A 23,600-nucleotide genomic window follows, 5' to 3' on the forward strand; every position below is an offset into this window, starting at 1 on the left:
ACGGTTTGTTAAATGTTCAGATAACACAAAGCACTGATCAAACACAGTCATGGGCAGTAGATTGCTATTCGGTGCAGTTTGTACAGTACTGTGCGCTAATCTCGACAAAACACAATCGCTTCCTTATGTTCTTCATTACGGCTCCACACTCCAGCGGAGACTCTGTCTGGAGCCTTAATGGCGTTCTGCCACCTAGCGATCACATGACTGCACTACACTGTGGATGTACCGAGCTTAGTGCGGACACCCGCTCGGCACAGCCCGCTGCAGCCTGCAGCTCCGGAGCTCCAGCGACCCGCCAGCCTCATCCTCCCGAGCAGCGAGGATTACAGGCGCTCTCCACCGCGCCCGGCGAGCAGCGAGGCTGCAAATACAAACGCAAATCCTGCGAAGCGCTGACGACAGACGCTTACAATTTCGCCCCCTAGCGTGGAGTCTGGCGATCTGCACTGTAATGATTTCGGTCATTTAGAAACGCGGAGAAAGGAAGAACAGCTGGCTTTCCGTAGCCCGACGCGCCTGCGTGCTGGTGCTCTCTACATTACGTGGGTAAGCATTGCCCAGGCAGAGGTTTGAATCGTCGGTCCTGTGAAGCTGCGACGTGTCTCAGTTAACTGGGTGTGTTACTGGCATCACCATGAAGTCCAGATTCAACACCGTGGACATCAGAGCTGTCATCGCTGAGCTCAACAGCAGGTAATTGACAACTTACACGAGTGTCGTAGTGACTTCAACAAGCCGTCAGCCTGCTGCAGCCTGCAGGTACAGTTAGGAGCGCTGCCCCGGCAGCCTGCAGGTACAGTTAGGAGCGCTGCCCCGGCAGCCTGCAGGTACAGTTAGGAGCAGTTAGGAGCTGCCCCGGCAGCCTGCAGGTACAGTTAGGAGCGCTGCCCCGGCAGCCTGCAGGTACAGTTAGGAGCGCTGCCCCGGCAGCCTGCAGGTACAGTTAGGAGCGCTGCCCCGGCAGCCTGCAGGTACAGTTAGGAGCTCTGCCCCGGCAGCCTGCAGGTACAGTTAGGAGCGCTGCCCCGGCAGCCTGCAGGTACAGTTAGGAGCTCTGCCCCGGCAGCCTGCAGGTACAGTTAGGAGCGCTGCCCCGGCAGCCTGCAGGTACAGTTAGGAGCTCTGCCCCGGCAGCCTGCAGGTACAGTTAGGAGCTCTGCCCCGGCAGCCTGCAGGTACAGTTAGGAGCGCTGCCCCGGCAGCCTGCAGGTACAGTTAGGAGCGCTGCCCCGGCAGCCTGCAGGTACAGTTAGGAGCTCTGCCCCGGCAGCCTGCAGGTACAGTTAGGAGCTCTGCCCCGGCAGCCTGCAGGTACAGTTAGGAGCCCTGCCCCGGCAGCCTGCAGGTACAGTTAGGAGCTCTGCCCCGGCAGCCTGCAGGTACAGTTAGGAGCTCTGCCCCGGCAGCCTGCAGGTACAGTTAGGAGCTCTGCCCCGGCAGCCTGCAGGTACAGTTAGGAGCGCTGCCCCGGCAGGAGCCCTGCCCCGGCAGCCTGCAGGTACAGTTAGGAGCTCTGCCCCGGCAGCCTGCAGGTACAGTTAGGAGCGCTGCCCCGGCAGCCTGCAGGTACAGTTAGGAGCTCTGCCCCGGCAGCCTGCAGGTACAGTTAGGAGCGCTGCCCCGGCAGCCTGCAGGTACAGTTAGGAGCTCTGCCCCGGCAGCCTAGCCTGCAGGTACAGTTAGGAGCGCTGCCCCGGCAGCCTGCAGGTACAGTTAGGAGCGCTGCCCCGGCAGCCTGCAGGTACAGTTAGGAGCTCTGCCCCGGCAGCCTGCAGGTACAGTTAGGAGCTCTGCCCCGGCAGCCTGCAGGTACAGTTAGGAGCGCTGCCCCGGCAGCCTGCAGGTACAGTTAGGAGCTCTGCCCCGGCAGCCTGCAGGTACAGTTAGGAGCGCTGCCCCGGCAGCCTGCAGGTACAGTTAGGAGCGCTGCCCCGGCAGCCTGCAGGTACAGTTAGGAGCGCTGCCCCGGCAGCCTGCAGGTACAGTTAGGAGCTCTGCCCCGGCAGCCTGCAGGTACAGTTAGGAGCGCTGCCCCGGCAGCCTGCAGGTACAGTTAGGAGCTCTGCCCCGGCAGCCTGCAGGTACAGTTAGGAGCGCTGCCCCGGCAGCCTGCAGGTACAGTTAGGAGCTCTGCCCCGGCAGCCTGCAGGTACAGTTAGGAGCGCTGCCCCGGCAGCCGGTACAGTTAGGAGCCTGCAGGTACAGTTAGGAGCTCTGCCCCGGCAGCCTGCAGGTACAGTTAGGAGCGCTGCCCCGGCAGCCTGCAGGTACAGTTAGGAGCGCTGCCCCGGCAGCCTGCAGGTACAGTTAGGAGCGCTGCCCCGGCAGCCTGCAGGTACAGTTAGGAGCGCTGCCCCGGCAGCCTGCAGGTACAGCTCTGCCCCGGCAGCCTGCAGGTACAGTTAGGAGCTCTGCCCCGGCAGCCTGCAGGTACAGTTAGGAGCACTGTCCGTGCGTGCGGTGCAGGCGGGGATTCTGTAACTCATTATATAAACACTGTTTTACCAGTGCCATTGCTATAACCATCCAGTTTACACCATCCCAGCAGTGTTTCTGCCCTTAATCAGATCTTTGTAATTGGTTTAATATGTTCGGCACCCTTATTTTTAAATGAAACTTCTGCTGCGTAATTCTTTTCCTCATGACTGTAACTTTGTTTGCTGTAAATTGTTTTGACCGTTTTTCACAGCTTGCTTGGAATGAGAGTGAACAACGTATACGATATTGACACCAAGACTTACCTCATCCGACTGCAAAAGTAAGTGTTGAGTTTATCTCAACGTTACGACCTGTAGCCAGGCCACTGTATATATGTGTTTGAACCCAGCCTCACGGTGTACTGTAAAGATCGAGATTCAGGGAGTGGGACTGTGAACAGACACGCTCAGTACAGCATCAGTAACCCGGTACTTCTGCAGACTGCACGGATAACACATTCCCAACACCACCGAGATCCAGGGATTTAACCCACCGTCCTATACCATAGCAATGGGAGGTCGTTCAGGCTGTGAGCTGGATCGTACACGTCCGAGCTTGCTGACTCTAACGTGTGTCTGAACGCACAGTGAAACAGAGAATGGTTCAGACTGGGAGATGGGAGAGTTATTTACAGATTTCCATTCCTGTTCTACCAGTTTGATCTTTTTGGGCTTTGCAGGCCTTCAAAACAAAACTTGGAAGGACTGTTTTGCTCTTTTAAGGAATGTTTTATTTCAGACTTATTTTTTTTAAATTCTATTTTGATAACGCAAATGTGGTTCAATAAACTTTTTAGAGGTCAATAACGAGACTTGACAAGTAAAATAATAAAAATAATAATAATAATAATTATTAATGGTAGGTATTCAAACTGAAATACTCTGTATATCTGTATTTACATACTAGAGGAAGATCGTGTTGAATTTTGGTGTGTTTGATTTGCAGACCGGACTCCAAAGCTGTTCTTCTGCTTGAGTCTGGGATCAGGATTCACACGACAGAGTTCGAATGGCCCAAGAACATGATGCCTTCAGGCTTTGCCATGAAAGTAAACTGAAGATTCGTCTCATAAGATGCTGTTTGTTTGCATGCTGTTGGAGATCAGTTCTGTAAACTGAAGATTCGTCTCATAAGATGCTGTTTGTTCACATGCTGTTGGAGATCAGTTCTGGCTTGTGTATTTATTACAATTAGGGTGACCACATGATCGTGCTTACAGGACAGCTCAGGATTCCTAACACCTATCCCAGTGCATCCTGCTAAGTATAGTCCTGCTTCTCTTCAACAAGTAAGACAAGCGGCAGGTAAAACATACCAGAATGCAGTGCGATGGCACTTGAACACCCTGAGCTGCCCCACACTGTCTCTCTAAAGACAGAGCCATATGGTCACCCTAATGCATGTGCCGTTCTGACTGAAGCCAGGTGTACGGTGTGCTTGCTGCAGGACCTCTCTGTGAGGTTCCCAGATATTTTCTCTGTTTTATTCGAATATTTTCTTTGTAGTGCCGCAAGCACCTGAAGTCCCGCCGGCTGGTCTGCGTGAAGCAGCTGGGTGTCGACCGCATCGTTGACTTCCAGTTCGGCTCAGACGAGGCGGCCTACCACCTGATTGTTGAGCTGTACGACAGGGTGAGGCTCAGCAAACCTGAACGATCAGTCCAATCAATCTGCAAGTAATCGGCCACAACTTCCTACAAGTGCACTTTTCAGATTGGCTAGCGTGACCATGTGACTCCATGCACAGAACAACAGTTCAGGCTGTTCAGTTCTCACCCCAGTGCAATCTGGTAAGTGTAGTCCTGCTGTGAAAGGCACTTGAGACAGTATACCAGAATGCATTGCGATGCGAGTTGAAAAGCCTGACCTGTCCCAAACTGTCTGAGGGCAGTTAACCCTGAGACTGGCAGGGTTGACTGTGCCGTCAGCGTGTTGCACTGACGTGTTGTCGTTGGGTGTGTTTCAGGGGAATATCGTTCTCACAGACCACGAATACACCATTCTGAACCTGCTGAGGTTTCGAACAGCAGAGGCAGAAGACGTGAAGATTGCTGTGAGGGAGCGCTACCCTGTGGAAAACGCCAAGGCAGCCCAGCCTCTGATGAGCCTGGAGAGGTATTGATGTCTGGAAGTGGCTCTTGTTCAGGGGATTGACGCGCTGCTTTTTCAGCCTGTGGGATTCTGTTCCAGACACGTCTTCAGCTGTTGATTCAGAGGGAATCGCTCCGTTTCAGTTCTGACATCAGATTGTTTTCATACTTTCAGGGAAAGACTGTCTGGGTTTAACTGTGTACAAATCAAAAGCATTACAAAAAGTGCCATCACCATGCTTAATATTGTGCTTCTATAATTACAACTGAAGTCTAAAGTTAAAATTCAAGTGCATTTTTCTGACACACATTTATTTATTTATTTTCAAACTTGCTGAAAGTGCACAGATTGATAATGAAAGTAATACAAGTACCTGCCTGGCACAAAGTCCTGTTTGAAAGTCACGAGGTCACACCACTGCTCTTACTCGGATGCTCTGAATAATGGAAAGGTCATGACAGTAATGAGGATTTCTCTCATGTTTTTTTCAAGGCTTACAGAAATATTGTCGAATGCGCCGCAGGGTGAACAGCTCAAGAGGATCCTTAATCCACATCTCCGTGAGTCTGCTGTTCTGAGTGTTTCCGAGGATGCAGAGAAGCGCTCGTATTTCTTCATGAGTGTGGCTGGCAGGCTGGACAGTGAATCAAATGGAAACCCACAGCTTTAAAAGAATGATCTGTTTCTTTAGGGGTCCTGTACAGGATGTCATTGTCATGGCATGCACCTGTTTCAATCAGTGTTAGTTTTATCATTATAAATCCCACACAGCAGGTATTTGGGGGACCCATGATTCATTACAGTACTGTTAGTGGAGGTGTTGCATGTTCTAAACCCTATGCTGACTTCTATGCGAGGGTGAAGGATTAACACAGAGCTATTGCAGTGGTGAAGCGACAATGAAGGGTTAACACAGAGCTATTGCAGTGGTGAAGCAATGATGAAGGGTTAACACAGAGCTATTGCAGTGGTGAGGCGATGCAGTGTGTTTAAAATGTGATATTAGTGAATTGATTTCCATGTTGCTCGATGTTTCTGGTTTTCAGCGTACGGCTCCACTTTAATTGAACACTGTCTGATCGGAGCTGGGTTCTCTGGCTTTGTCAAGATAGATGCCCAGTTTGACATCTCTCAAGGTACTGCATGCGTTGTCTGTTTTGATCATCTGTAACTTATAAATGTTTTTTTACATTAAAAGTGAAGTGTAATACAGCATGGTAAAGAATAGCGAGGTATGGTAAAGCTTTTTACTAAACATGGTAAACGATGGTAAATGCACAGAATAACTATGAGAAAAAAATGCAAAGACGTCATGGTACGCTTTCTATAAGGGGGTGTACACTCTGAACACTTGAACTAAACCGAAACACTTCACTGAGAAGTCAGTGGAAACACAAATCTCATGAAGCAAGTGTAGCTCTGATTGAAGTCGCGGTTTTGTGTTTCAGAGGGGCTGAAGGTACTGGCTGCTCTGCAGAACGCTGAGGAGTTCATGGAGCGAACTGCTGACTTTCACGGAAAGGTACTGGCTCCTGCGCTGCTAAAAATAAATAAATAAATAAATAAATAAATCGTTCAAGAACTGCTGCAGCGTTTGCTCTAAGAACCCGACTGGAGCTTGTGTGTCTCCAAAAAGCAGAATGGTTTCTGAAGTGAATCTGTAGCTGAACACTGTGTTTTTTTGTGTCTATCTGTGCATGTGTTGTATGTTTAGAAGTGTTCTGTGGATGCTTCTAATCAAGTTGAGAGTATATTTCTCGTACTCAGTTTCAGGGGGGTCTCATGCAAAGTGTAAGAGAAAGAAGCCGCTGTGGTTGGCCCCTTTACAAGGCTCTGTCATGGAGTGTGAGATCTTCACGTGTAGCAGCTGCTATTAGGTCTCAATTGGGATGTGAATTGTGATATAGATTGACTTTCATGACGCTTGCTGTTCACACATTACAGGGCTATATAATACAGAAGCGAGAGAAGAAGCCCAGTTTGGACCTGGACAAGCCCCCTGAAGAACTGCTCACGTAAGCATCCCCTGGAGGTATATCACACACAGTACTGTTCTGTGACACCAGACACTGAGGGCTGGCTGGGGCATTCTCTCTGCCAGCAGGGCAGAAGAGCACAGCACTCAACAGGGCAGGATACCCAGGGCTGTTTGGATAATCTAAGCTCTGCTGTGCCGCTATGCGCATGTTTGCTAAGTGTAATGTCCAGGGAGAGTTATTGACGCACTTTGTTGTAACGCTGTTACATACAGTGAAGTAGGTTTGTAAATGATAGGGCAGGGATATTCCTGCTCCACTTGTTAAAGAAGTATTCTCCAAAATAAATACCACAGCATTCACATCTGTCGATTAGGTGAACTCTGCGTGATCTGCCCAGCTCTGTAAGGGAAGCACCAAGTGTCATTGCTTTTAAAACAAGATTAAAAACACACTCTTCTAATGGAGCATTTTTATGCTGAAAGGATGTTCCTTTTATTCTCTGCCTTGTTTTACTGTTCTGTGCGTTTCTTTAGCTTTTATTGCTTTTCATGTATTCTTGTATTAATTTGTCAATGTTTTTATTCACGTGATGCGCTTTGCAGCAATTTTTATTGCGAAAAGCGTTATTTTAAAAATAAAGTATTATTGTTATTGCTCTGTTAAGGTCCGTGGCTTGTTCAAATATTGAAACTGACCCTCTGCTCTGTTTCTTGCAGATATGAGGAGTTCCACCCGTTTTATTTTGCGCAGCATTCAAAGAGCCCATGTGTGGAATTTGATTCTTTTGACAAGGTATGTACGATGTTCAGTTACATTGCTAGCAAGGCTGAGCTGCCCGAGAGAACTCTCTGCGGCTGAGCTGCCCGGGAGAACTCTCTGCGGCTGAGCTGCCCGGGAGAACTCTCTGCGGCTGAGCTGCCCGGGAGAACTCTCTGCGGCTGAGCTGCCCGGGAGAACTCTCTGCGGCTGAGCTGCCCGGGAGAACTCTCTGCGGCTGAGCTGCCCGGGAGAACTCTCTGCGGCTGAGCTGCCCGGGAGAACTCTCTGCGGCTGAGCTGCCCGGGAGAACTCTCTGCGTCTGAGCTGCCCGGGAGAACTCTCTGCGTCTGAGCTGCCCGGGAGAACTCTCTGCGGCTGAGCTGCCCGGGAGAACTCTCTGCGGCTGAGCTGCCCGGGAGAACTCTCTGCGGCTGAGCTGCCCGGGAGAACTCTCTGCGTCTGAGCTGCCCGGGAGAACTCTCTGCGGCTGAGCTGCCCGGGAGAACTCTCTGCGGCTGAGCTGCCCGGGAGAACTCTCTGCGGCTGAGCTGCCCGGGAGAACTCTCTGCGGCTGAGCTGACCGGGAGAACTCTCTGCGGCTGAGCTGACCGGGAGAACTCTCTGCGGCTGAGCTGCCCGGGAGAACTCTCTGCGGCTGAGCTGCCCGGGAGAACTCTCTGCGGCTGAGCTGCCCGGGAGAACTCTCTGCGGCTGAGCTGCCCGGGAGAACTCTCTGCGGCTGAGCTGCCCGGGAGAACTCTCTGCGGCTGAGCTGCCCGGGAGAACTCTCTGCGGCTGAGCTGACCGGGAGAACTCTCTGCGGATGAGCTGACCGGGAGAACTCTCTGCGGCTGAACTGACCCACGCTTCTGTTTTCTAGGCCGTCGATGAATTTTACTCTAAAATGGAAAGCCAGAAGATCGACGTGAAGGCACTTCACCAGGAGAAGCAGGCCTTGAGAAAGCTGGACAATGTCCGCAAGGATCACATGCAAAGACTGGACTCCCTTCACCAGGCCCAGGTAAAACAGGAAGAAAAACTCAGTGTCTCCTAATCCTGTTATTATTCTAACTTCGGTCCCTGATGTGTTTTGTTTTTTACTCTCTAGCTATCCTCTTTTTTTTTTATTCCAACTCATTTCAGAATATTTTTATTTTTAGGATTATTATGTTTTGAGTTTTTATTTTGTGGTCTCGAAAGTGTGTATATATTTTTCTACATCAACCCCAAAAAAGAAGACCTTGTTTGTGGACCGGCTTGGCTCGGCAGACAGTGCTGCTGAAAGACAACGCAGGGAATGGGAGCTCCCTTGTTGTTTTATTATCCTTTTCAGAAGAAAACTTTATTAATGACTTTTTGGTAGTTTTACATTAATACAATAGAGTAAAACATTTATAGCAAGTATAATTTAGATCAGGATTTACAACAACAACATATGTTTTTATTTATATATACCTCAAAAAAGCATATTACAAATGAATAAATCACTCCCCAGTTCATGAGAAACAGATCTCATGATTAACTATGTGGTGAAAGAAACAGGAGCAGCCAAATCTCACAAGTTTTCTTATTTCAGTGGAATGATATTTTCTCCATCTTGAGATCTGCTTGGACAAGGCCAGTTATCACTCGCTATAGTAAATGCTCTGTGTGTTCTCTGAACCCCAGGAAGTGGACCGGCTGAAGGGGGAGCTGGTGGAGATGAACCTGGACGTGGTGGACAGGGCCATCCAGGTGGTGCGCAGCGCTCTGGCCAATCAGGTGGACTGGGCTGAGATCGGCCTCATCGTGAAGGAGGCGCAGGAGCAGGGAGACCCCGTCGCGTGTGCCGTCAAGGAGCTCAAGCTGGACACCAACCACATCTCCATGCTGCTCAAGTACGTGGAACACCCTCTCTCGGGGGGCTCTAACCAGCTTCCTCTCCATGCTGCTCAAGTACGTGGAACACCCTGTCTCAGGGGGCTCTAACCAGCCTCCTCTCCATGCTGCTCAAGTACGTGGAACACCCTGTCTCAGGGGGCTCTAACCAGCCTCCTCTCCATGCAGCTCAAGTACGTGGAACACCCTGTCTCAGGGGGCTCTAACCAGCCTCCTCTCCATGCTGCTCAAGTACGTGGAACACCCTGTCTCAGGGGGCTCTAACCAGCCTCCTCTCCATGCTGCTCAAGTACGTGGAACACCCTCTCTCAGGGGGCTCTAGAAGCAGCACATTGGCTTTCAGATCCAGAGGACTGTCTGCTGCTCATTACCCTTCTAGTATTTGGATTTGGGCTGGATTGTGTGTTTGTCGGTCTGTGTTTTTATATCCTGCCACCAATGTGTGACGTGCTTTCCGGAGCTATTTTAATGGTCTTAATTAGTTTGAAAGCGCCACAATTCGTTAGCACGGCACCTTGTAATGTATTGCACATGTGCAGGCTGATTTGTAAACAACGGTGTTACAGAATGGGTTGGAACTGAGCTGTGCACTGGCAGCTGGGTCGTTTGCACAAACCACACTGGATGCTGTCATGTGACTTGTCTGGCTCCCACCTGTCTGGATGTGTTCCATGACAGGCCTCTGCTACACCTCCAGTACTCTGCCCGTGGCTTGCATGCCTGAGTCAAGCCCCTATTCCCAGGGATTAAGTGATGAAGGTGCTGTCTCTCTGCAGGAACCCGTACGGAGCCTCAGAGGAAGAGGAGGAGGAGGAGGAAACCGAGGAGCCGAAAGGCAAGAAGAAGAAGAACAAGAACAGGCAGCCGAAAAACAAAGTTCAGAAGAGCAGGCCCGTGCTGGTGGACATCGACCTCAGCCTGTCTGCCTACGCTAACGCCAAGAAGTAAGAGTCCTGGTGGGGTTTTGTAGGTGAGGGTGAATTCATCAGTAAGACCCTGGGTTTTATGGCTTCATGCTGTATTCAGTGTGCAGCTACACAGACATAATCTACCGCTGTTGGTCTGCCTGAACACAGCCTTCCTTTATTAAAAATGTACTGAATACATTCCTACACGCTACAGCAGGGCTACTCAACCCTGCTCCTGGGGGCCGCTGTCCCTCCTGGGTTTTGTTCTAACTGCACAATAAAATGATTAATTGGACCAATTAAGCTTCTAATAAGCTCTTAATTGGTCCAATTAAGTAATTTAGGGTACAGTTGGAACAAAACCCAGGAGGGACCGCGCCCCTCCAGAAGCAGGGTTGAGTAGCCCTGCACTGCAGTGTTTATCCTGTGCAAGCATGACATGTTCAGGGTGGTGGTGGAGATCCTGACAGTGTTCCAGTCTGGCAGTGATGCGATTGCTGTCAGAGCTGCTCTGGGGGCCCCTTGGTGTAATGTACTATTGAATCTGTGTTTCAGATACTACGATCATAAACGCCATGCAGCCAAGAAACAGCAGAAGACCGTCGAAGCTGCAGAAAAGGTAATGAGAGGCAGTGAGAAGCCGGCGCTGCACTCGCTGTCATTTTAGTTTTGTGAGGCTGACAGTCGCGCACCCTGCAGAACCCTGCGAGACTGACAGTCGCGCACCCTGCAGAACCCTGCGAGGCTGACAGTCGCGCACCCTGCAGAACCCTGCGAGGCTGACAGTCGCGCACCCTGCAGAACCCTGCGAGGCTGACAGTCGCGCACCCTGCAGAACCCTGCGAGGCTGACAGTCGCGCACCCTGCAGAACCCTGCGAGGCTGACAGTCGCGCACCCTGCAGAACCCTGCGAGGCTGACAGTCGCGCACCCTGCAGAACCCTGCGAGGCTGACAGTCGCGCACCCTGCAGAACCCTGCGAGGCTGACAGTCGCGCACCCTGCAGAACCCTGCGAGGCTGACAGTCGCGCACCCTGCAGAACCCTGTGTACATGTTCAAAACAACAAGCATGTTTCATTGGAATATCAACACCTATAATGACTTGTTGAGTGGTGATGTGAACTGTTAAGAGTTTTAAATAATGAAACGGATTTCTTTCTTTTAATCTTAGGCTTTCAAGTCTGCGGAGAAGAAAACCAAACAGACCCTTAAAGAAGTCCAGACAGTTATCACTATCCAGAAAGCGAGAAAAGTATATTGGTGAGGAGTTGCATTAGGGCACGATGTACAATCCCATGAGCAGTGCGTTTCAGTCAGGGGACTGTCTTTCAATGAAAGCTTTTGAATGCGTTTTTATGATTTCAAATTATTGCATTCAGTGTATTTTTAAATTGCACAAAGATTTTGTTTCTCTTTCAGGTTTGAAAAGTTTCTGTGGTTTATCAGCTCAGAGAATTATCTCGTAATAGCAGGAAGAGACCAGCAGCAGAACGAGATGATTGTCAAAAGATACCTGCGAGCAGGTGCGTGCGGACGGGCTCGGTGCACGTGATTATATTCTTTTCACTGGGTTAAAGCTTTGCTGTTTATTCACTTTGACAATGCGTGTCCCATCTTTAATTCCTATTTTTTTTTTTTTTAGGTGATATTTACGTGCATGCAGATCTCCATGGAGCTACGAGCTGTGTCATCAAAAACCACTCCGGTGATTCTTTGTATTTGTTTCTTTTTCGTCTAAGTACACTGGCTGCAGATGTTCGGGGACCTCTGTGACAGTGGGTGCCTGTTTAAAACAGTGTGTTTAACAGCAATTGGGAGCTGTAACGTGGAGAGGGACTTTCAGAAACCTTGACCAGCTTGGGTGAAGGAGCTGCTCTTGTAGCTCCTGTGTGGGAACCATTTCACAATGAGAATGTGACATTTTTCTCATATCCTGTGTTTGGATCTCTCCTGTGTTCTGATCTGTATTCTTATCTCTCCTGTGTTCTGGTTTGTGCCGTGTTCTGGTCTGTGTTCTGATCTATGTTCAGGTTTGTGCTGTGTTCTGGTCTGATCTGTGTTCTGATCTCTCCTGTGTTCTGTGCTGTGTTCTGGTCTGTGCTGTGTTGCAGGAGAACCGATCCCCCCTCGCACTCTGACGGAGGCTGGGACCATGGCGGTCTGTTACAGCGCTGCCTGGGACGCGAAGGTCATCACCAGCGCCTGGTGGGTCCACCATCACCAGGTACACTGCCCCCGGAGCCCAGTCTCATTCACCACCCTGTACTACCCGCTGTCTGTAGCACCGTAACCAGCTTATCAATCTGTCCTGCAGGTGTCCAAAACCGCACCCACTGGGGAATACCTGACCACTGGAAGCTTCATGATCAGAGGTGAGAATGAGAGCTCTTCATTTATCTAGTGTGCTTCACAATAACACCACTGCTCCTCATCTGTGCAAGGAATTGATCCACAGCCACGGTCTGTTATTATTATTATTATCATTATTTATTATTATTATTATTATTATTGTTGTTGTTGTTGTTGTTGTTGTTGTTGTTGTTGTTGTTGTTGTTGTTGTTTGTTGATTATTGTTGTTATTGTTATTATTATTATTATTATTATTATTATTATTATTATTATTATTATTGTTATTATTATTATTATTATTAGCTTGTGGTTGGAATGTGGCAACGTCCTGCATTTCTGTCTGGAATTATATGTGTCTTTTTGAAAAGACTCATTAAAAATGTAATCTTTTGGTGATCAGCAGTATATAGTAATTGATGATTATATATATATATATGTATAGTAAGATTATATAGGGTAGATTAGAGTCGTACACAGCAGACAACACAGTCATAATTCTAAATATGAGCAAAATAACACTTGCCCTCTGAACTGTTGCTGCTCGGGGACACTGTTTTCCGCAGTGAGCCTCAGATCCATTCAATATGTGTGGAGTACACTCAGGCATGTTCATTGTTTGTATATTGCTGTGCATGACTCCAGGCTCCTGAACAGGGGTGACGCTGCGATCTTCATTGCAGGTAAAAAGAACTTCCTCCCTCCCTCCTATCTTATGATGGGATTTGGCTTCCTGTTCAAGGTAAGACAACACTAAGGGATTGCATTGAAATAGCAGAGTGGTGAGACTGGAAAGGTTTGACAGAAAAATAAAGCATGAGTAGCCACCATGGGGAAGTGTACGGCTTGCTGGGGAATCAGTTTGCCTTGGCAAAGTTTTTATGGGCTTTACTTTAAAGCGAGTGGGGAAACTGTCTGTGTGTTTGTAGCACAGTAGCAGCGGTCCAGTGTATTGCAGTGAATGAGAATGCGGTTTGCTGGTGGTTCCCAGGTTGACGAGCCCTGTGTGTGGAGACACAGAGGAGAGAGGAAAGTGAGAGCAGTGGAGGAAGACATGGAGACCGAGACCAGCACTGACCTGCTGTCTGAAGACACTGAACTGCTAGGTATTTATTAGATTCCACGCAATTAAACCTTCACAGCTGGGTGCCATTGTGATCGGGCTTGCAGTAAAGATCTCTATGTCCTTCCTCTGAAGGAGACGACAGCAGCAACGAGGGGAGTGGAGATGCGGGGCAGACTGAGGGAGATGGAGAGGAGAGGCAGGCAGGGGACCCGGAGGAGACGGGAGAGAACTCCACAGAGGAATCTGATACAGAGGGAGAGGAGGGGCAGCTGGAGAGCAGCCCCTCAGAGAAGGGAGCAGCGTCCGGACCCCGGGAGGAGGAGGAGGAGGAGGAGGGGCATCTGGAGAGCAGCCGCTCAGAGCAGGGAGCAGCACCCGGGCTGCAGGAGGAGAAGGGGGAAGAGGGAGCAGACAACGCTGCTCATGTGAAAAAGGAAGAGAAAGGAGAGGAGTTCAGCTACCCAGACACCACCATCACACTGTCGCATCTCCAGCCTTTGAGGTACCGCAGGGCTGCTGGCTCTCCCTTAACTTCCTAAACGCTTAAACTGTAGGGAATCCACACACAAACATTAACCCTTAGTGGTCCATTTACTCAGCACTTGTCAGGCGCGTCAGGTCCAATTTTTTTTTTTGCACGCGCTGTTTATTTTACACACACGTTTTAATTTTATTTCCCCCCCCCCCCCCCCAGAGTAAAACAGGTTTAAGTCACTGAATTGAAAAAGGACACTCAGTACTGCATCTCCAGCCAAGTCCCACCCCTTGTTCGCTGTATTTCACATACCTCTTTATAGACGTGCATACTGATAAATTCTCTCCTGATCACTCGTTTTATCACAACTCCTCAATAATGCGATCCAAGTCGTTGTTCACTGCAAATGTCCGTGATATTCTTTTTAGCGCTGGATGCAGAAGCAGCTATGTCCTTTTTGTTTGTGTCCATGTTATCTCTGTGGTGCATGGGGCTATCTGATACTCCCCTCCCCCCTTGTTTTTTTTTTTTTGATTCACCTCCTATCTGTCACACTCGGCCATTGAAAGGTTTTCTCTGCTTTTTCCGGAGAAAAAATGACTAGAGACCTGTGCTTGACGTCTTATTGATGATGTTGGACCTGGTCCTGCATTGGACCGCAAAGGGTTAACGTAGCGGGAATGCTTGTAACCAATCAGACAAGCCCTCCCATCTCTTCTATCAATTACTACGCATCAATTCATTATAAATGAAAGACAGTGAAGAAAATCCTGTGGTGGAAACACTAAGGCTAGCTTCTTTATGTGGCACACTGAACATTGAACTCCTCTATAGACCAGTACTGTTTATCACACACTCTCCATGCTCACTTCAGAGTCACTGGAATCCATGTCAGGGCTTGAAACAAGACTCCCATTGCACAGCAGTGTGATCCATTCCGGGTTTCAGGGACTTTAATAAGACACACCTTGCTTGCTGCCTATACACCCGGTGGCTAATCAAGCTGGTGCAATAGGAGTCTTATTTCCGTCCCTGCATGTGTGTGGTGTCAAAGCTCTAGAAGGAAACCTCCGTTTCTTTGGGGGTAAGCAGCAGAGCCCCTGTTTTCTGACACTGCAGTCCCTTTGTATTGTAAGGCCTGGAGCAGGGTTAGTTTTGGGGGGCTTCAGTGTTGTAAAATGTTGCCCTTAAAGGAAAGTCTGCACCAGAAAGTCATTTGGCTGGCCTTTGTATTTGTAAGAAAACACTAATGCTGGTGTGTTCTGAATATGCAAGTTATTAAAGCTTTGTGTTTTTGCCATTACTCTTTCCAGGTCTATTTCAGTAACTCCTAAAACTTGTAAAGACGACCCTGCAAGCCAGGTGAGGACTTCATGCTTTCAGTTTACACACGCAGTGCAGTGTAGTTCACTGGAAACGCCTGCAATAAACAAGATGAAGGAGGAATGGTATTCTGAAATGAAAACAATGAACTGTGAAGAATAATTCAGTGCTTCACATTCAAACTGAAAGTACCACATGCGCACTATTGAAGTATGTTCTGTAAGTCAGGCATGGGTTAACTTGGTAGAGGTGAGATGTATTACCAGTCTGCAGAACAAATCAATACAGTCTGTCTTTCTTTCTTTTTTATTTAGAATGATGGCACAGCACAGGGAAGGAAACATGTCTCCGCAAAGCAGAGAAGGTGAAGAAACTGCTTAGCTTTATGGAAGTGTGTGTGTCTGTCTGTGTGTGCATGTCTGTGTGCATGTGCGTGTCTGTCTGTGTCTGTGTGTGTGCGCGTGTGCGTGTCTCATAATATATGACAGCATCGTTTGTTATTTCCAGAGAAATGAAGAAGCAGAATGATTTTGATGATGAGGAGGAAGCAGAGAAAGAGAAGAAGGAGAAGAAGAAGAGTAAGAAACCCTCAGCAGTCAATCCGGACAGTCAGGAAACCTCCAAGACCAGCTCATCCCAGCCGGCTGTGAAACGAGGCCAGAAGGTAACGGAGCGCTCTGAACCCACAGGGACAGGGTCTGTCTGAATGCTGTTCCACATTTACCAGGACCCCCTTGAAATGAGCTGCATATCATTACACTCTGCTTACACGCTAGGCTGCTTAAATGCTTATTGGGGGCACTGAGCTAGCATGAATTCAGTTCATTTCATTTACTGATGCAAGGAAAGCTGTATTGCAGTGTGTTTAGAATTGTGTTGTTTTTCCTTCACTCAGAACAAACTGAAGAAAATCAAAGAGAAGTATAAGGATCAGGATGAGGAAGACCGGGAGCTCCGCATGAAGCTCTTGGGGGTGAGTGAAGAATACTATTGCAGCTCTGTGTGAAGAATACTATTGCAGCTCTGTGAGAAGAATACTATTGCAGCTCTGTGAGAAGAATACTATTGCAGCTCTGTGAGAAGAATACTATTGCAGCTCTGAGAGAACAATACTATTGCAGCTCTGAGAGAACAATACTATTGCAGCTCTGTGTGAAGAATACTATTGCAGCTCTGAGAGAAGAATACTATTGCAGCTCTGTGTGAAGAATACTATTGCAGCTCTGAGACAACAATACTATTGCAGCTCGCAGTCCAGTTTACAACTGTGTTTGTAACTCGACATCTAATCAGAACTTCTGTACTTCAGTTTAAAATAATGCAGATTTCTAAGCCCTGAGTAAAGTATGTTGTTGTTTCTTGCAGAGGTAAATGCTGCAGGAACTTCCAGGAATTTCACCCCAAAACCTTTACTTTAATCCTAACCTTCCAGTTGCTATCAGACTGCAAAATTGCTACTCAGTTGCACAGCGGGATGATTGAAATATTATTCTCTGTACAATTCAAAGGTATTCAAAGCACAGATGAGCCCAGAGCATTAGCACCGGATGAACTGGCATCCTCTCCGTACATCAAGGAAATACGTTCTACCTTCACTTTCAAAATCCAGAGGCTTTCGCATCCTAGTGATAACCTGAGCATGTTCTTTGCAAGTGTTCATATTTACAGTGAATGTGTTTTTGTTTTCTTCAGTCTGCAGTGTCGAATAAAGAAGAGAAAGTAAAGAAAGGGAAAAAAGGGAAATCGAAAGAGGAGCAGGCTAGAAAAAACCTGCAGAAACCCAAAGCGGGCCAGCAGGGGAGCACTGGGAGGAAACCAGTTCAGATACTAGTGGAGGAGATGCAAGAGGTGACTCTGGAGGGTGCGGCTCAGGACCAGGATGACAAGGTACCCCTTCCTGCAGCTTGCAGCCAGTGAGTCACTGGGTAAGGTGTGCAATGGAAGTCGTATTTCCAGCATGCAGGGTTGTGGAATGGAACGGAATGTGTTTTACATGTCCTGCAGTTTGAGTTCAGGCTGAGGCCAGCGACGGCACAGCCGCACGCAGAGCGAGGTTACAAATGTTCCGCTTGTAACAAGTTGCTTCTAATAACAATTTATTTTCATAAAACAGTCAGATCAGTCAGTTATGCTGTAAAGCTTATACAGATTTGTTTGCTTGTGTTGAAGTAACAGAAGCACCCATTTTACTTTCCAGGATGTTGAAGATCAAGATCTGGAGCCACAAGGACCAGAGGTAAGTCATTGATCTACACTTCAAAATGCCTTACAGAGAGCTGCCTCTGATCATTCTAAGAGTGCTTGCAACTCCAGTGATTTAGCTGGTAAACTGCTTAAGAGCTGCAGCTTGCCTTTCGGTTACATGTGTTTCAGATGGATGCTCTTGATCAGAGGTGTAGGAATATAATTGAACTACTCGAAGCTTGCTGATTGTTTTTCAGTTGGGGGTTGATGTACAGTAGCTACACAGAGCAGTTGCTGAGACGGTCTGAGGGATGTTTTGACGTGTGTCTCTTTTTAAATGTCTCACACGTGCACTGCAAAGCAGTGCAGATTTGAACCCTAAACCTTGACCCTGGAGTTGAGACTCCCTGGTGGCAATCCACTAACCCCAACCCCTAACCCACACACAACACTAACCCTAACCCATGTTGTGTCATTGCAGGAAGGGGAGAACCTGCTTGACTCTCTGACGGGCCAGCCTCACCCAGAGGATGTGCTGCTGTTTGCCGTGCCTGTGTGCTCACCCTATACAGCACTCACTAACTACAAGTGAGTCTTCTACCTTTCAGTGCTTTTAAGACAAAAGGTGCATTTTTAAATTTACAGTTTTGTTTAGATACAGGGTTAGTCAGAAGTTGAAATTAACACCCTGGGACCTGTGTGCCAGCATAGGAATCCCTGAGTTGCACACTTTCTACCTGGTCTGGTATTGCCGTATTTTTAAGTGCTCCAAAAGGTTGGTATGTAGAGGAAATTTTGGCCCACATTTACGTTTGTTAGCTTAAATGTATGGTATAATTTTAATATTTCCAATTAACATTTTTGCATTGTAAGAAAAATGTGTGTTTTTTATATATATATTTTTATATATATATGATTAGACCTCATTTAATTTTAGTGTCACTGAAATGTGGGTTTTATGATAAAATGAAGGAGTGTCATTTAGTTGCTCACTGTAGAGATATAATGTGTGGGTTACCTCCTTGTTTTTAAGGTACAAGGTGAAACTTACCCCTGGAACTCAGAAGAAAGGAAAAGGTAAGAGATCTGGTACCTGAACAGTCTATGAGCATTTGAGAAACAGTTTCTCTGCTTTTAATACATTTTACAGTATCTACAAAACACACCTCCGCATGTCCAATACACACGAATAACAGTTTTAACTGTCTTTTTAGCTGCCAGAACCGCTGTGCACAGCTTCATGCACGCCAGAGACGCTACCCCAAGAGAGAAAGATCTGTTCCGCAGTGTGAAGGTAACCTTCAATTACTGTGAAGAGCTAGACTTAGCACCAGCAATGAGGGCTGTATCTCTGAAGAGCTAGACTTAGCACCAGCAATGAGGGCTGTATCTCTGAAGAGCTAGACTTAGCACCAGCAATGAGGGCTGTATCTCTGAAGAGCTAGACTTAGTACCAGCAATGAGGGCTGTATCTCTGAAGAGCTAGACTTAGCACCAGCAATGAGGGCTGTATCTCTGAAGAGCTAGAATCATTTATATTAAAATTGTTTTTTTTACATACGTTAATCATTTTAAAACTGTCTTTTGTTTTTTTCAGGATACGGATTTATCCCGAAATATAGCTGGAAAAGTCAAAGTGTCGGCGCCTAACCTGCTGGCAGCAAAAAAGAAATAAATCCGCCGGGGACTTCGCTGTCAAAAAACTTTAAAAAGTGAAAAATAACATCACACATCTAAAGTGTAAGAATTGTACAGACTCTAAAACTAATACCGCTTGATTTACAAGGCACTCTACTCTGTTTCCCCACCCCCCACCACAAAAAAAGCCAGAGTACAGTTTGATTGCTGTTCTTAAACATTGTATTAGAATACAGATTTATACAAAGAATCACTCTTCACTCTCCCCACCCCAGTGCTTAACAGGATGTCCAACGAAGCCACTTTTGCTTGTGCTGTGAAAGAGAGGCTCCAGTGTGGGGCACTGCCCCTGCACGCGTTCATTAACGTGAAATCGATGTGCTGGTGCTGTAGGGTCACCTCTCCAGCATCAGTCAGCATGAACAGTGTTACTGCAAAACATTCTGAAACATCTGCTGCCTGCATACAAAATTAGTTCATAATCGCCAATAGAAAAGTGCACACAATATACTGTACAAAACAGATGCAGATGACGAAAACTTAAAATAAAGAATTTAAAAAATCCCTTGGGCTCTCTTAACAATGCAGCTGTTGTCTTCTTTTTTTATTTTTTACAATAAGTAAATCCTATGCTTTCAAACACCTCGGGAACAAAATAAAGCAAACTTTATTAAGACACAGAGATCTACACTCCTGTAACTATGAGCAAAAAGAGTTTCTAAAAACGATGATGCATCATTCTCCGAAATCAACTGGTAGCAGATCACAGCAGTTAAACCTTCAGCGATGCAGGTGCCAAGACACTGATAACATCCACTTCTGCATCTGTTCATTTGGATCAGTATGAAAAACACACTGCCTGAACTTGTGATAGCTGAGAATGACCAGTCTTGTGCCAACAAGCAGCACAGTGCAGTCTTGAACAATCTCAACAGCCGCTTCAGACTCCCTTCAGTATACAGCGAAGCCTGACACTTCGTATTGATCTCCTGTGTCAGGGGAATGGAATTCAATTAAGAGGCTTTTATCCTGAAAGGTGTCGACTTACAGCGCGGTGATGAGACAGCAGATTGTTCGCACATCCACCGAACACAAACACTTCCCCTTCCTCGCTGGAGCAGGCAGTGTGCCAGAGCCTACAGACACATCACAGGCAGAGAAACAACATCAGAGCAGGCAATGCAAAACCTTCACTGTCTGCAAATCAAAGGGAGCGCAATGCAAAACCTTCACTCAGTCTGCAAATCTTACAGGGCACTCAGAAGAAACATTGTAGAATGAAGAAGACAGCTGAACTTCTCTCAAATGCTTTTCTTTCATGTAAATATCATGAAGGTATATAAACACATAAAAGGAGAAAGGAAGTGTGTGAATTTACCTGGGCTTCTCTGCATTGTTGTGTTTAAATGGTTTCCATTCATTCCTGCTAATGCAGTAAAGCCAGCCATCACCTTTAAAAAAAAAAAAACTTTTTTTTTAAAGGTTTAAATATCCATTAGACAAATTTTAAAAGGTGACTGAAAACCTGTGTGGTCAAGTATTAAACAAGCTGCTGTGTTTTACCAGCTTCTCTGTACAGGTCTGTCCCAGCATGCATTTCTACCAAGCACCGCAGAAATATTTACCCATTCATGCACGACAAACTCGTGTGGGGAAGGATACAAAGAACTCTTTATGTGGGGATGCATGGAAGGTGCATGATGACATCATATGAGGATGCCACTCCCCCTCCCCGCCCCATATAAAGCTATGGAAAAATGTTAAATGTATTAATTGTGTCCAAAACTACTACTTTCAGTTATTTTCAGTATTTCATGCATGAACGGGTAAAATAAGGACGGTAAACACTAAGTAAAAAAAAACAAAGCACTTGTGAGAATAAAGAAAGGGGTTTGCAGATCTCTCTGTTAAGATGCTGCTCTGGACTCTTACTCAGCGGCTGCTTATCTGTCGTGAAGCCACCAAACAGGAAGAGATGATCGGGGGACGCTGGCTTTAGGGAGTGCCACGACCTCCCCACGGGGCCCTGGTGTGGTACAATACTAAAAGGGGCAAGAGAGACACACAGACCGTCAAACCCACAGAGACAGAGACACACAGTCAACACCACTGTGCTGATTGGCTGTATCTGTGTACACACAAATAAACACATTGCTGATGTACAATGTAAACAAGCTATTACTGAGCCAGTCCCTGTTTAAAGAGCTGTTTAAAAACACACACAAATACAGGGATGGAAATCAGACTCCTACTGTACAGCAGTTTCACCCAGTCAAGGTTTTAATACAAGCTTGATCAGCTGCAGTGTGAATAGGTAACACGCTCCGGGTATCTTATTAAACTCACAGTAGTAAAACCAGGAATCGATCAAACGCTATGAAACCACAGTCTATTTCCATCCCTGCAATAAATCAATGAATAACATCCTCCAGTATTCTAGACCTACATTTCAGTCCATTCCCAGGTATCCATGTTAATGCTGAACAGGTCGTTCAGCTGGGACTCCTATTGCCAAAGGGAGGTTGGAAAACATAATCATTAAAATGCATTTTGGCAAAGAAAAGTTTTTTGTCAAACTGAGAAACGTGTATTACTTTGTAAAGTGTGCCTGCCCTGTATCGGCCACCAAACACAAAACCCAGATTTCCAACCGTGGCACCAGCGTGAGCAGCCCTCGGAGAAGGAGGGTTCCCCTGAGAGGACAATCGCATCAACATTAATAACACTAAGAACAACAGGAACAGGCTAGCTGTTGAGAGTTTTGAGAATACAGGCACAGGCAAGGGAACCTGTGTGTTAACACTGTCAGTACTATCAATACATACTGCACACTGGTACAATAGTAAGTGTCGCTCCACTCACATCAGTAGCAATGTTCTGGGTCCCAGTATCTATGAAGGAAGGGGTAGATTCCCATACTGGGAGACAAGGAGAGAGGTGGAGGAGGTTAACAATGTTCCCAGCAGGTGTCAGAGCCCCCTTTCATTCTGAAGAATGACTGGAATTCTAATCAGCTTACCTTTGTCACTGGCTGACTCCAGGCACACGTCTCCAGGTCCAGTACGTGAATATGGTTATTCCAACCTCGAGCAGCATTATTTGCCTGAAACAACAAAAACAGATTTAAGTTTAAATAGAATTCCATCGAGTGCTCATAGAAGAATGCTATTCATACAATAGAAACAGACAGACATGGACAATGTCTTACCGAAAAGGACGTTACATCATATTCAAACGTTCCAAGATGTGTCCCATGTGGAACGTAGCCATATCCTCCGAAGAAAACTTGAAAGGAGAACACGTCTCGGTAAGTAAAACAGGTGCGCTTGCCCAATTATTTAAGTACAGCGCTTTAGCCATGGCTGCAACCCAAAGGCATTTATTTATTTAAATTTGATTTTGGGATCGTAAAAGGTCTAGCATTGCTCCTGGAAAAACAGGTCCGTGTGTGTGCAGAGTACGTATTTAATTAATTTAAATGTGCATTTCTGTTAATATGGCACAAGTAATAACTATTGGACCTCAGCTTTTTCAGAACTTTGCAACAAAGTTTAGGCTTCAGCAATCATACATTGAGTTAAACTATAAGAATGTATGTTTATTACCATGCAGTACTCCACAACACTGAAGCATACAAAATCACTAGTGAAAGCTCATAAGCATGCTGTGAATACAGCAGCCCTTGCAAAGGCATGAATGCAATGTAGTACTGTGCACTGACAAAACTAGTGCGAGTGAGTTTGTAGCTTCTCAGCTTTATTCGGTTTCCATGAATGCAACAAAAGAACAATGCATGAGATGCACTTCCTTCACTCAGCCCTGCACATGCAATCTTGCACAAGGCTAATTAACTGCAAAGCTTGTGCAACATACCACTACCCTGCCACGTTACACAACCCCAGAAGGTCAAGAGCAGAAACATTTCTCTTTTTTTCCATTCTACCAAATACAGTGAGAGGTCACAGGTGTAGGGGTGGGGAGCATTACGTTACAATTACGAGCCTGGATTACAAAGCAATTGAAACACGGAAGCATTGACAGGTCTCGGCTTTTCACTCTTACTTGTTCTTGTACACCCAGCAGCCGAGGTTGTCCTTGGACGTTGGTGGCATCCCTTTCAATTCTTTCATCTTCTCCCAGTGAAGTGTGTCTGTGGATCTCAGAGGGAGCCTGTGCAACTGGATTGACAGAAAGGGGCAAAAAATGAACAATTAACATGTCTGCGGGTGAGAAAAACCTGCAGATTGGATCCTCTGCACACAGTGGTGCATGATGTCAGCTCAGGCTGCACCCGCTTGCTCTGGCATGGCTGGAGTGCTGAACGGCTTGTTTTGTTATTACGCAGGCCCACCCACCCTGTTGGTGTTTCCTCTGGCGTGATGCCCTCCAAACAGGTAGAGCACCCCGTCCACACACACAGCACAGCTGCCCGACATGGACTGGGGGACATCTCCTTCGGTGGCCCTTTTCTTC

The 23,600-nt window shown here is 47.0% G+C and overlaps 1 protein-coding gene and 1 long non-coding RNA gene across 2 annotated transcripts; one reads left to right on the plus strand and one right to left on the minus strand.

The window, feature by feature from the left end:
* The first annotated feature begins 200 nt into the window (after positions 1-200).
* LOC121330043 (nuclear export mediator factor NEMF-like) lies at positions 201-19,398 on the plus strand. Its single transcript, XM_041276281.1, has 32 exons — positions 201-696; positions 2,693-2,761; positions 3,427-3,529; positions 3,987-4,112; positions 4,447-4,595; positions 5,064-5,131; positions 5,618-5,707; positions 6,020-6,093; positions 6,516-6,586; positions 7,267-7,342; positions 8,190-8,330; positions 8,978-9,186; positions 9,964-10,131; positions 10,651-10,714; positions 11,267-11,355; positions 11,515-11,618; positions 11,738-11,800; positions 12,207-12,319; positions 12,410-12,467; positions 13,125-13,183; positions 13,433-13,547; positions 13,640-14,009; positions 15,296-15,344; positions 15,620-15,669; positions 15,813-15,969; positions 16,201-16,278; positions 16,998-17,192; positions 17,503-17,541; positions 17,971-18,077; positions 18,523-18,566; positions 18,704-18,783; positions 19,087-19,398. The coding sequence occupies exons 1-32, from the start codon at positions 638-640 to the stop codon at positions 19,162-19,164; spliced, it is 3,315 nt and encodes a 1,104-aa protein (XP_041132215.1). The 5' UTR covers positions 201-637; the 3' UTR covers positions 19,165-19,398.
* Positions 19,399-19,771: 373 nt separating this feature from the next.
* On the minus strand, positions 19,772-21,618 carry LOC121330044. Its single transcript, XR_005951833.1, has 3 exons — positions 21,060-21,618; positions 20,506-20,578; positions 19,772-20,263 (listed from the first exon to the last, which is right to left on the minus strand). It is a non-coding gene; the product is annotated as an uncharacterized LOC121330044 (long non-coding RNA).
* Between the last annotated feature and the right edge of the window lie 1,982 nt (positions 21,619-23,600).

Source organism: Polyodon spathula, chromosome 17, assembly GCF_017654505.1.
Source record: "Polyodon spathula isolate WHYD16114869_AA chromosome 17, ASM1765450v1, whole genome shotgun sequence".
NCBI lineage: Eukaryota > Metazoa > Chordata > Actinopteri > Acipenseriformes > Polyodontidae > Polyodon > Polyodon spathula.

Excerpts from the sequence above, each read along its gene's own strand:
- LOC121330043 (XM_041276281.1), top strand. The coding sequence starts at position 638 with ATGAAGTCCAGATTCAACACCGTGGACATCAGAGCTGTCATCGCTGAG. Across the intron at positions 8,331-8,977 it reads ACTCCCTTCACCAGGCCCAG|GAAGTGGACCGGCTGAAGGG; the intron begins GTAAAACAGGAA and ends TCTGAACCCCAG. Across the intron at positions 12,468-13,124 it reads TGGAAGCTTCATGATCAGAG|GTAAAAAGAACTTCCTCCCT; the intron begins GTGAGAATGAGA and ends TCTTCATTGCAG.